Genomic DNA, 12,525 nt, shown 5'->3' on the forward strand with positions numbered 1-12,525 from the left:
TTCTCTTTAGTGCGAAGTTAACGTAACCAGGCTTAGTGAAAGGAAGTGTGGTGACCAAGAACAAGTTCCACGTTAGCGTTTTTGTTATTTAGACGTTTATTGGCACCGTTGAACTCAAAATATGACACATGTAACCGCGCTGCACATACTTACCCCAGGTAGTCTTTAATTCGCGTTGGAGACGTTACTTGGTTGATGATGTTATCTAGCTAGCTGCTAACGTTAGCTAACAACAATGGCTGACTGTATGATTTTTCACACTCATATTGCCTCCATCATGGAGATGCTAGCGAATACAGCCGTGGCAGAGATCTGTAAACTCGTAGACGACGACTATGCAGTGTTTCGTTTGGAAATAACTCAAAGCCAGAAAGAAAACAGGGGATTACGGAGGAAACTACAACAATTGGAATTGAAGGTGGCACGGGAGCGCGCAGAGAGGACAATACGAGAGCGCGTCCTCACCAGTCGTCCCAGTAGTGTCAAGATCCTTGACCGATGCAGAGGAATGGCAAGAGGTACATTTTGCATTAGGCTGAGGGGAGTGTCGCCCCTTTCAAATCTGCGCATGTGTTAAGATGTGTACCTAGAATTGGGTATTGGTCAGTTTTTGCATAGTATTGTAATGAAACAGGCAGAGAGTGCCGCTCGAACCCTCAACCTTCAAGCCCCACAGAAATCGATAGTGCTAAAAACAAAAACATGATCAAGTGGCAGAGTAGATATCTGCTCTTTTAAACCAGGGTCTGCCACACAACTCCCTCACAGGATACCTTTCTAGGAGTATGCAGCATTGCTAGTTATTGTTGAAAGTCCTCTCATGATAAATACTTACTTTTGGGGATTATGTAGAATACATTTTGGATTACTTTTAGTTACATTTAACTGGTTTTAATATAGACAGCGTGAAATGACTGTGAACTTTGCCATGATACACAGACACACACCTTCAATCTCCGTGTTTCTCTCTGCCACCCCCACTGCTCTGTGTGGTTTAATCCGCCCTGTCATGGAACGTATCCGTGAAGGGCATGGGGCTTGATGCTGTGCATTGATGACATGACACCTGGGTCCCGCTGATTATTATATGGGATGTCTTCCTTAATCTGAACTGTCAGTGTCTGCGGCGTAGGCAATGAGAGGGTGTGGTGTCATGTACAGTGCCAGTCAAAAGTTTGGACTAACTTACTCATTCAAGGGTTTTTACTATTTTTTACATTGTAGAATAATAGTGAAGACATCAAACTATGAAATAACACATGGAATCATGTAGTAACCAAAAAAGTGTTAAAGTAGCCACCCTTTGCCTTTGACAGCTTTGCACACACTTGGTATTCTCTCAACCAGCTTCACCTGGAATGCTTTTCCAAAAGTCTTGAAAGTGTTCCCATATATGCTGAGCACTTGTCGGCTGCTTTTCCTTCACTCTGCGGTCCAATTCATCCCAAACCATCTCGATTGGGTTGAGATTAGGTGATTGTGGAGGCCAGGTCATCTGATGCAGCACTCCTTGGTCAAATAGCCCTTACACAGTCTGGAGGTGTTTTGGGTCATTGTCCTGGTGAAAGACAAATTATAGTCCCACAAAGCATAAACCAGATGGGATGGCATATCGCTGCAGAATGCTGTGGTAGCCATACTGGTTAAGTGTGTCTTGAGTTATAAATAAATCACTGACAGTGTCAACAGCAAAGCACCATCACACCTCCTCCTCCATGCTTCACAGTGGGAACCACACATGCAGAGATAATCCGTTCACCTACTCTGCGTCTCACAAAGACGTGGCATTTGGAACCAAAAAATCTCAAATTTGGACTCATCAGACCAAAGGACAGATTTCCACCGGTCTAATGTCCATTGCTCGTGTTTCTGGCCCAAGCAAGTCTCTTCTTCTTATTGATGTCCTTTAGCAGTGGTTTCTTTGCAGCAATTTGACCACGAAGGCCTGATTCACACAGTCTCCTCTGAACAGTTGATGTTGAGATGTGTCTGTTACTTGAACTCTGTGAAGCATTTAATTTGGCTGCAATTTCTGAGGCTGGTAACTGTATGAACTTATCCTCTGCAGCAGAGGTAACTCTGGGTCTTCCTTTCCTGTGGAGGTCCTATGAGAGCCAGTTTCATCATAACGTTTGATGGTTTTTGTGACTGCACTTGAAGAAATTAACTTTTAACAAGGCACACCTGTTAATTGAAATGGTTTTCATGAAGCTGGTTGAGAGAATGCCAAGAGTGTGCAAAGCGGTCATCAAGGCAAAGGGTGGCTACTTTGAAGAATCTAAAATATATTTAGATTGGTTTAACACTTTTTTTGGTTACTACATGATTCCATATGTGTTATTTCATAGTTTTGATGTCTTCACTATTATTCTACAATGTAGAAATAGTAAACCATCAGCCTTCTGACCTTTCGTCCCACGGAAATTGACTGCCCTAAAAGCATGCTCAAGTGGCCACGCTTATAAATCCAGGGTAGCTACAGGATGCAACAACACTTCCCCTGATTACTTAGCTATCTTACACAATATATGTGTTCTTTATTTTACCAGGCAGGTCCGTTAAGAGCAACTTCTTGCACAAAGGAACTATCATATTCTATCCAAATTCCCTATGTTCATACTCAACTAAAATAATGTGATGCATGGAACAATAAATAGTATATCAAGAAATTATGAGAAGTGTTACCTTACATCCTTTCCAATTGTAGACAGTGTCAATAGTGTACAATATAACTTAACCATCCCTAATCACTCTCTCAGGTGAAGGACCTCTCACTGGAGGCCACAGGAGCATTGTGAAGCCAGCGGGACACAACACATGGAGAGATGACCAACCCATCACTGTTGATGAGGGGAGTGAAACCTCATCCCAGCACATTATTGTGATAGAGGTTAGTGTAATGGTATTACATCAAAATTACAGTACATCAAATGTGGCCAGTTTATTTCAGAAAGGCTCCCTTCAGCTATTAATTTGCTTACATTTACATCCTCATTTATCTGCCATAGTGGAGCTTGTGAGACTTCCCTATGTTATTGTTATCCAATTCAACTCATGTACCGATAATAACCTCCTCTCTTCTTGTTTTAGTCTGCAGATGCAGAGGCTGCAGGTCCTGGGGTCAAGCTGGAGAGGTCTGAAGGAGAGGTGGACCCACAGCACAGCAGAGACATCCAGACTGGAGCAATGGCTGGAGTGGCGCAACCTGTAGTCACTGAGGACCTCGCCACCACTGCAGCGGCCCAGACCAGGACCGGACGTAGCATCACGGAGGTCAGTGGAACGCTGAACGCCGTCCTCAAGTCAGAGACAGACATGGAGACTTTAACTGTAACACAAAGGCTCTTACACACAGGATCTGATAACAGGTCAGATCCAGAGAGACTGGGACAGGAAAGGCTGGGCTGTCCTACTGCTCCCGGCTCAGAGTATTTACTTTACCGTATTCCGAGTTTGAGGAAGGTTCATTCCTATCAGGACTCAGATGACTCGTTAGAGACTGGCAATGATCTGTCTTCTTCTTACCCTACAGAGATGGGTTTAGAGAGACAAACTGATCTGTCTAGAGGGGACTGGAACCGGTACAGTAGTAGTGTACACTCTGAAGGTTGCCTAGATAAGCAAGGGGAGGTTATAGATGAGGTGACTGTGAAAGTGGAGGGAGATGCTCCTCTGACATGGAATGTAGACAAGACTCACGTAGAAGAACAACACTCACAAGGCATATATTTCTTAGATTACAGGGAAAGCTTAGAGACAAATCCAAATGTCGTGACCCACTCCCCTTTACAGGCGGTCAGAAATCGCAACCCAGTGTCCATGTCGATGAGGCATTCCGATTCACACAGCGGTGTCCTTTTCGATCAGGTATTGAACTCAAACGACAGTGCTCGAGCCCAGGTTCAGGGAGGGGGAGCCACATCAGAGAAACGGTTCCTCTGCATGTTCTGTAACAAAGGCTTCAGCTGCCCCCAGAAGGCGGAGATCCACAAGCGGGTCCACACAGGGGTGAAATCTTTCAGCTGTACCCAGTGTCATATGCGCTTTGCCCAGTGCGGCAACCTGAAGAGGCACCAGAGGGTCCACACAGGGGAGAAACCCTTCAGCTGTACCCAATGTCAAATGCGCTTTGCCCAGGCTGGCCACTTGAAGCGGCACCAGAGGGTCCACACAGGGGAGAAACCCTACAGCTGCCCCCAGTGTGAGAAGAGGTTCTCCCACCAGCACCATCTGAAGATGCACCTGAATGTTCACACAGGAGAGAGGCCATTCAGAGAGTAACTACCTTAGGATACACCAGCAGAAAAAAACATTCCACTCTGTAACATAGAAAGTAACCATTCCACTCTATAGCTTCTGATGTTTAGATACAATTTAAAGAGAAAAATAGGAAAAGAGAGAACATTTTAAAGAGAAAGATTAATTTTCATTGTTGTCATAATACAAATATCCAGAGATGCATTAGGAATAACGACAGTAACAGATTTCAGTGTTGAATGTTCCTGCATAGAATATTGCATCCAGGCATTGTGTGATTTATAAGGCATATAGAAGCCTAAAAAGTCTGTTACATATTGTGTTTGTACTCTGTAGGCAATATGATGTTCACAAATGTCTATTTCATTACTTACATTTAACTACTTTATTATTTTAACAAAGAAGTTTTAAACACACCATATGAAAACCACACAGGCACATCTCAATCGGCATGATAATGTGATAAACTGGGGAAAAAATGTACACAAAATGGGACTTTTAATTCAAAGACTTTCATTGAGATTCTCTTTAGTATATATTACATCTGATCTTACCCTATTCTGCATACACCCCCAGCGCTTTAAAACCAATATGATGGGGTCATTGCTGCTGGCTCACCTTCCAGTCACCACAATCGCTACTCCTTCCTCCTTCAAAGGCACTCCGAATCAGAATCACCTTTATTCGCCAAATACATTTGCATGTACAGGAATTATGGAAGCCCTGAAACCCAAGGCGAAAAAAATATAAAAATTTGACTCTTGGAATTCTCATTTGAACGACTTAGTATTTTGTTCAAACAACTTAGTGTCTCGTTCTAATGACTTAGCATCATGTTTGAATGACTTAGTTAAAGTCACATAAAAGAGATGCTAAGTCATTCAAATGAGATACTAAGTCGTTTCAAGGAGATACGAAGTCGCTTAAATTGTTATGCAGTTTGTCAGACCATGTCATGGTTGCTTCAACCATTCATTCACTGTTTCTATTAATTGATATAATTGACAAGTTATTTGATAGCCTAAAGCATGGCTGCTTTTGAATGCCAGATCATGTATGTGGGCGAGCAAGGAGCAGAGCATAATTGAGCTGATTTTGTAAAAAAAAAAAAATTGTAAGCGCTGTAACAATATACGACTACACTGTCTATAAGACTGATGTACTCAGGCAACTGATTGATCAGACATTCTATAAGAGACTCACTACAAACCCCACATAACCACTTTTAGCTGTAATGAACAGACTGTCACCAAGGGCATGCACAATGTTGAATAGAACACAGATTATTGGTGTGTAAAAACAGCTCCACACCGGTAATCTGCAGTCACTAAAATAGTGTTTGATTATCTAAATCCCCAAAAGGACAGGACAAATCTCCTTTGTGATATCAGACCTGGTTTGGCAGAAGGCATGAAGATGTCTGTTCAGCTTCAAATGCCATGATTGATAAATATGCCGCTATGTAATGTGACACTTTAGTTTACCAAAGACACAGTTAGACATTTGTTAAACGTCTTCCCGCTAATAAAAACGACTCCACTCAATATTATTGTCCAAATAATTTGTGTGCAAGTAAGATTTTTTTTTCTCTCATAGTAGGTGGTTGACTATACCTTGAAGTATTTGAAATAGCTGAATAGTAAGGTAATAATAGTTTATTATAATAACAATAATAAACTGCCTCGACTGCATGAGACTATAAAACTGCATGCCACGGGAAGTTGATCCCTGCAATGGGAGGATTTATTTTGCAACCCATCCAACAAATCCATCCATTAAGCAAGGTTCTCGCATATCATCCATCAAATTAATAGGTATTTGTCATTGGTGCTATTGAAAATCAGATAGCTTCCTTATGTTTTAGTAAACCATAAGCCACCACTTCAACGATTAAACAAAGTTTCATCATGAAAGTTTACTATCTCTTCATTTTATTTTGGTGATTAAATGTATTTTTTCCTGTCATATTGAACTATAACATTTTTAATTGAAGGCCTATCACAAACCTTTTTTTGTAGGCAATTCTGGTAGGCTAATAAAAGCATGTTGTTCACAGCATAAACCCGCCTATTATCTCGGATGTTCATTAATTTATTGGTGATGGATACTTTAACTGTTTGTTTAGGCTACTGTTAAAGCGCTCACATAGGCTACTTCTCTGCCAGAGCCCGTGAGATATCTATCATAAGGGAATTACTAGTTATCATGTTACCTCCTTACACATAGGTTGCGCGTCCATAAGGCTAGGCAAAGCTTTAAATTAAAATATTAAAGTCAATTTTATTAAATTATATAATTACCCTACTCCTGTCTATACAGAAATACATGAATAAAATAGTTAAAAATAGGCAGCTAAAGCATGATTTGGCCACAGAGGATCATTAGCTTCTTTCAAAAATATTTTATTTATTTCACCTTTATTTAACCAGGTAGGCAAGTTGAGAACAAGTTCTCATTTACAATTGCGACCTGGCCAAGATAAAGCAAAGCAGTTCGACACATACAACGACACAGAGTTACACATGGAGCAAAACAAACATACAGTCAATAATACAGTATAAACAAGTCTATATACGATGTGAGCAAATGAGGTGAGATAAGGGAGGTAAAGGCAAAAAAAGGACATGGTGGCAAAGTAAATACAATATAGCAAGTAAAACACTGGAATGGTAGATTTGCAATGGAAGAATGTGCAAAGTAGAAATAAAAATAATGGGGTGCAAAGGAGCAAAATAAATAAATAAATTAAATACAGTAGGGAAAGAGGTAGTTGTTTAGGCTATGTACAGGTGCAGTAATCTGTGAGCTGCTCTGACAGTTGGTGCTTAAAGCTAGTGAGGGAGATAAGTGTTTCCAGTTTCAGTGTTTTTTGTAGTTCGTTCCAGTCATTGGCAGCAGAGAACTGGAAGGAGAGGCGGCCAAAGAAAGAATTGGTTTTGGGGGTGACTAGAGAGATATACCTGCTGGAGCGTGTGCTACAGGTGGGAGATGCTATGGTGACCAGCGAGCTGAGATAAGGGGGACTTTACCTAGCAGGGTCTTGTAGATGACATGGAGCCAGTGGGTTTGGCGACGAGTATGAAGCGAGGGCCAGCCAACGAGAGCGTACAGGTCGCAAAGGTGGGTAGTATATGGAGCTTTGGTGACAAAACGGATTGCACTGTGATAGACTGCATCCAATTTGTTGAGTAGGGTATTGGAGGCTATTTTGTAAATGACATCGCCAAAGTCGAGGATTGGTAGGATGGTCAGTTTTACAAGGGTATGTTTGGCAGCATGAGTGAAGGATGCTTTGTTGCGAAATAGGAAGCCAATTCTAGATTTAACTTTGGATTGGAGATATTTGATATGGGTCTGGAAGGAGAGTTTACAGTCTAACCAGACACCTAAGTATTTGTAGTTGTCCACGTATTCTAAGTCAGAGCCGTCCAGAGTAGTGATGTTGGACAGGCGGGTAGGTGCGGGTAGCGATCGGTTGAAGAGCATGCATTTAGTTTTACTTGTATTTAAGAGCAATTGGAGGCCACGGAAGGAGAGTTGTATGGCATTGAAGCTTGCCTGGAGGGTTGTTAACACAGTGTCCAAAGAAGGGCCAGAAGTATACAGAATGGTGTCGTCTGCGTATAGGTGGATCAGAGACTCACCAGCAGCAAGAGCGACCTCATTGATGTATACAGAGAAGAGAGTCGGTCCAAGAATTGAACCCTGTGGCACCCCCATAGAGACTGCCAGAGGTCCGGACAGCAGACCCTCTGATTTGACACACTGAACTCTATCAGAGAAGTAGTCGGTGAACCAGGCGAGGCAATCATTTGAGAAACCAAGGCTGTCGAGTCTGCCGATGAGGATGTGGTGATTGACAGAGTCGAAAGCCTTGGCCAGATCAATGAGCACGGCTGCACAGTAATGTTTCTTATCGATGTCGGTTAAGATATCGTTTAGGACCTTGAGTGTGGCTGAAGTGCACCCATGACCAGCTCTGAAACCAGATTGCATAGCAGAGAAGGTATGGTGAGATTCGAAATGGTCGGTAATCTGTTTGTTGACTTGGCTTTCGAAGACCTTAGAAAGGCATGGTAGGATAGATATAGGTCTGTAGCAGTTTGGGTCAAGAGTGTCCCCCCCTTTGAAGGGAGGGATGACCGCAGCTGCTTTCCAATCTTTGGGGATCTCAGACGACACGAAAGAGAGATTGAACAGGCTAGTAATTGGGGTGGCAACAATTTCGGCAAATCATTTTAGAAAGAAAGGGTCCAGATTGTCTAGCCCGGCTGATTTGTAGGGGTCCAGATTTTGCAGCTCTTTCAGAACATCAGCTGAACGGATTTGGGAGAAGGAGAAATGGGGAAGGCTTGGGCGATTTGCTGTGGGGGGTGCAGTGCTGTTGACCGGGGTAGGAGTAGCCAGGTGGAAAGCATGGCCAGCCGTAGAAAAATGCTTATTGAAATTCTCAATTATGGTGGATTTATCAGTGGTGACAGTGTTTCCTATCTTCAGTGCAGTGGGCAGCTGGGAGGAGGTGTTCTTATTCTCCATGGACTTTACATTGTCCCAGAACGTTTTTGAGTTAGTGTTGCAGGAAGCAAATTTCTGCTTAAAAAAAGCTAGCCTTGGCTTTTCTAACTGCCTGTGTATAATGGTTTCTAGCTTCCCTGAACAGCTGCATATCACGGGGGCTGTTCGATGCTAATGCAGAACGCCATAGGATGTTTTTGTGTTGGTTAAGGGCAGTCAGGTCTGGGGAGAACCAAGGGCTATATCTGTTCCTGGTTCTAAATTTCTTGAATGGGGCATGTTTATTTAAGATGGTTAGGAAGGCATTTTTAAAAAATAAAAAAATAAAAATATTAGTTGTAGATGTTTTAAATCTTATTGCCTACAGTCAGAAGGAAAGGCAGCGCGAGCAATTTGGGCAGCTCTCACAGCAAACACTCAGTAGATGATTGTTGAGTTGCGACTGTCGGTGAAAAGTAGAGAGGCCCAGCATATCGCAATATAAAATAAATGCGGGGAAAAAATGTTTGGAAAGCAAATGCCTATTGCTGTAAAGAGAATGCAATGAAAATACTCTCATCTGTCTTTTAGTCCGGGATGCAACTTTCACTGTGCATTTGAGGGGGTCTCTAAATAATGCTCATTTAACCATTCTTTTGTTAGTTTAAAATGTAATAGTAAATATGTTTTACAGTGGTAAATATTAAAATAAAAGCTTCCAAATGAAACTAATACCCCCACCTCTTTGTCATGATTTAAACCATTTAAGGTAGCCAAGTGGTTAGAGCGTTGGGCTAAGTAACAGAAAGGTTGCTGGTTTGAATCCCTGAGCCAGACAAGGCTCTGTTGATGTGCCCTTGAGCAAGGCACTTAACCCTAATTGCTCCTGTAAGTCCCAGCGTGTCTGCTAAATAACTCAAATGTAAACGTATGTAGCGGCGCTGTCCACTAAATAGTGCTGAATTTTGGCCTTTGCTTTCCCTTCATACGTCCTCATTTCCGCCATTTGTTTGCCATGCGTCCTTGATTGTTTTAAAGTCACCATTGGCCTCATGTTGAAATCCCTGAGCTGTTTTCTTCCTCTGTGGCAACTAAGTTTGGAAGGATGCCTTTATCTTTGTAATGACTTGGTGTATTGATACACCATCCAAAGTGTAATTAGTAACTTCAAAATGCCCAAAGGGATATTCAATGTCTGCCTTTAAAAAAAATGTTTTATACTACTCTACGAATAAGTGACCTTTGTGAGGCATTTTAAAATCTCCTTGGCCTTTGTGGTTGAATCTGTGTTTGAAATTCACTACTTGACTGAGGGACCGTACAGATGTGTGGGGTACATAGATGAGTTTGTCATTCAAAAATCATGTTAAACACTATTATGTGACTTGTTCAGCTAATTTTTACTCCTGAACTTATTTAGGCTTGCCATAACAAAGGGGTTGAATAATTATTGACTAAAAACATCTACATTTAATACATTTTAAATTCAGTCTAATTCAAAATCTTTTGAACAAAGTTAAGGGAGTGTGAATACTTTCTGAAGGCACTGTATAGACACAGAAATGACACTCCACATACAGTATGCACATGCCAGACAAAAAGAAACTTCAGACTACACTATATGCCAGGACACCTCAGTGGGGCTCGACGGCTGAACCAGCATCCTGGAACTACCCCCTCGATCCACTACTCAACTGAGCCCTGCCTCCTTAGGGGCGGCAGGGTAGCCTAGTGGTTAGAGCGTTGGACTAGTAATCGAAAGGTTCCAAGTTCGAATCCCCGAGCTGACTAGGTACAAATCTGTCGTTCTGCCCCTGAACAGGCAGTTTAACCCACTGTTCCTAGGCCGTCATTGAAAATAAGAATTTGTTCTTAACTGACTTGCCTAGTAAAATAAAGGTAAAAAAAAAAAAAAAACTTCCTACTTGGCTCTGACACCACTCATTCCACTTCAGGCAGACTCAACAGGATGTCCACTTCTGCCTGCTTGCTTACTGTACATCAGCCACTAGCTTCTTCCTTGCCAGTCCTTCAATGCCAAGTAGCCCCAGAGCTCTCCTGCGAAGCCTCTGCAGCCGACCACAACTGGTAGTTTCCAGGTTCTCCATCCATTCTGCTGACTCTCAAGGATGAGGGACTGGTATTTGAGCTTCCACTCATGCGACAACTCCATTCTCTCCTCCCAGGGCAGGGCACTTTGAGCGTGATGAGGACCAACTACTTGGTGCTTCTAGACCAAAGAACGACAACCATCGGTCAGACCTGCTTGGCAGGAGGAGAGCCCATGCTCGGTCGTCCACATATTGTGCTGCTGGGCTTTTTGCCAACCCCCACGTCTGGAGATTTGTTGGTGTGGGCAAAACATTGTACACAGAGCAAGCCAGAAACTTAATCTGCTGACCTTTAATGTTCCAGATGTGTTGCCAGGTGAGTGCTCTGTCTCGTACACTCTCTCGGCGTGTCCAGCTGCCTTGTTTTTTCATGGCTACAGCTCTGACATGCCTGCTTTCTTCCTCAGCCATTGTGACCTCCCTCTGCACCATGCCTCAGCACTCTGCTTTCTTCCAACTTGATGTGGTTCTGCATCCCAGACCCAGCCTGCCTTGGTTTACCGACCAAACAATGTCAGCGTGTTGCAGCCGTTCCTCCAGCTCTATGAGCGCTCTGCTGGCTGACCACTTGTGACCCATTCTGACCTCGATCTCTAACCTCCGTTCAGACCTCTCAAATTAAATGTTATTTGTCACATGCTTTGTAAACAATAGGTGTGGACTATGCGTACGGAACCTTACCAACAATCCAGAGGGAAAGAAAATTGAGAAATAATAGAAAAGTTAAAACACGTAATAATAGATACATAACGAGTAATGATAACTTGTCTATATATACAAGGGGTACCAGTACCGAGTTGATGAGCAGGGGTACAAGGTAATTAAGGTAGATATGTACATAGAACTAGGAATAAAGTGACAGATAGTAAGCAGTAACAGCAGCGTATGCGAGGAGTCAAAAAAGTTAGTGCAAAAAGGGTCAATGCAGATAGTTAAATGGTTAACCAAATAGCTACCTTGGACTAATTATTTAGCAGTCTTATTGCTTGGGGATAGGGATAGCTCTCTGCGCTTTTAACGGACCTCTGAGACTATCACAGTGCAGGTGCATTTATACGGAGACTTGATTACACACAGGTGGATTGTATTTATCATCATTAGTCATTTAGGTCAACATTGGATCATTCAGAGATCCTCACTGAACTTCTGGAGAGAGTTTGCTGCACTGAAAGTAAAGGGGCTGAATAATTTTGCACGCCCAATTTTTCAGTTTTTGATTTGTTAAAAAAGTTTGAAATATCCAATAAATGTCGTTCCACTTCATGATTGTGTCCCACTTGTTGTTGATTCTTCACAAAAATATACAGTTTTATATCTTTATGTTTGAAGCCTGAAATGTGGCAAAAGGTCGCAAAGTTCAAGGGGGCCGAATACTTTCGCAAGGCACTGTATATTATCCATTTCCTTATTCAGCCAAGTTTACGAGAAACATAGGATATTACAGTTCTTCATGTCCCGTTGATAGTGATTGTACATTCACCAATAGAACAGAGGGTAGAGGCAGTTTATTTATTCGCTACCGTAGTGTCATCAGGGTGCCTGCACATTGGCCTCTATTTTGCGGTCACTTTCTCTTCCCAGTGTTGGGGATTAGATCCTGGTCCAGGGTGAATAAATCGAAGAATCCGTTGGCGAAAACATGTAAAACGTTTTTTTTAATCGG

General features: G+C 42.3%; 1 protein-coding gene across 1 annotated transcript in view; it reads left to right on the plus strand.

Annotated features, from left to right (window-relative positions):
- Positions 1-12,525, plus strand: part of LOC135506963 (uncharacterized) — a 24,630-nt gene continuing 12,105 nt past the window's right edge. The window contains exons 1-3 of the mRNA XM_064926403.1: positions 1-518; positions 2,760-2,890; positions 3,091-3,273. Of these exons, the coding sequence (XP_064782475.1) occupies positions 236-518; positions 2,760-2,890; positions 3,091-3,273 (597 nt within the window). The 5' untranslated portion in view covers positions 1-235. The remainder of the gene's footprint in view (positions 519-2,759; positions 2,891-3,090; positions 3,274-12,525) is intronic.

The sequence above is a fragment of the Oncorhynchus masou genome, chromosome 20 (assembly GCF_036934945.1).
Source record: "Oncorhynchus masou masou isolate Uvic2021 chromosome 20, UVic_Omas_1.1, whole genome shotgun sequence".
Taxonomy (NCBI): domain Eukaryota; kingdom Metazoa; phylum Chordata; class Actinopteri; order Salmoniformes; family Salmonidae; genus Oncorhynchus; species Oncorhynchus masou.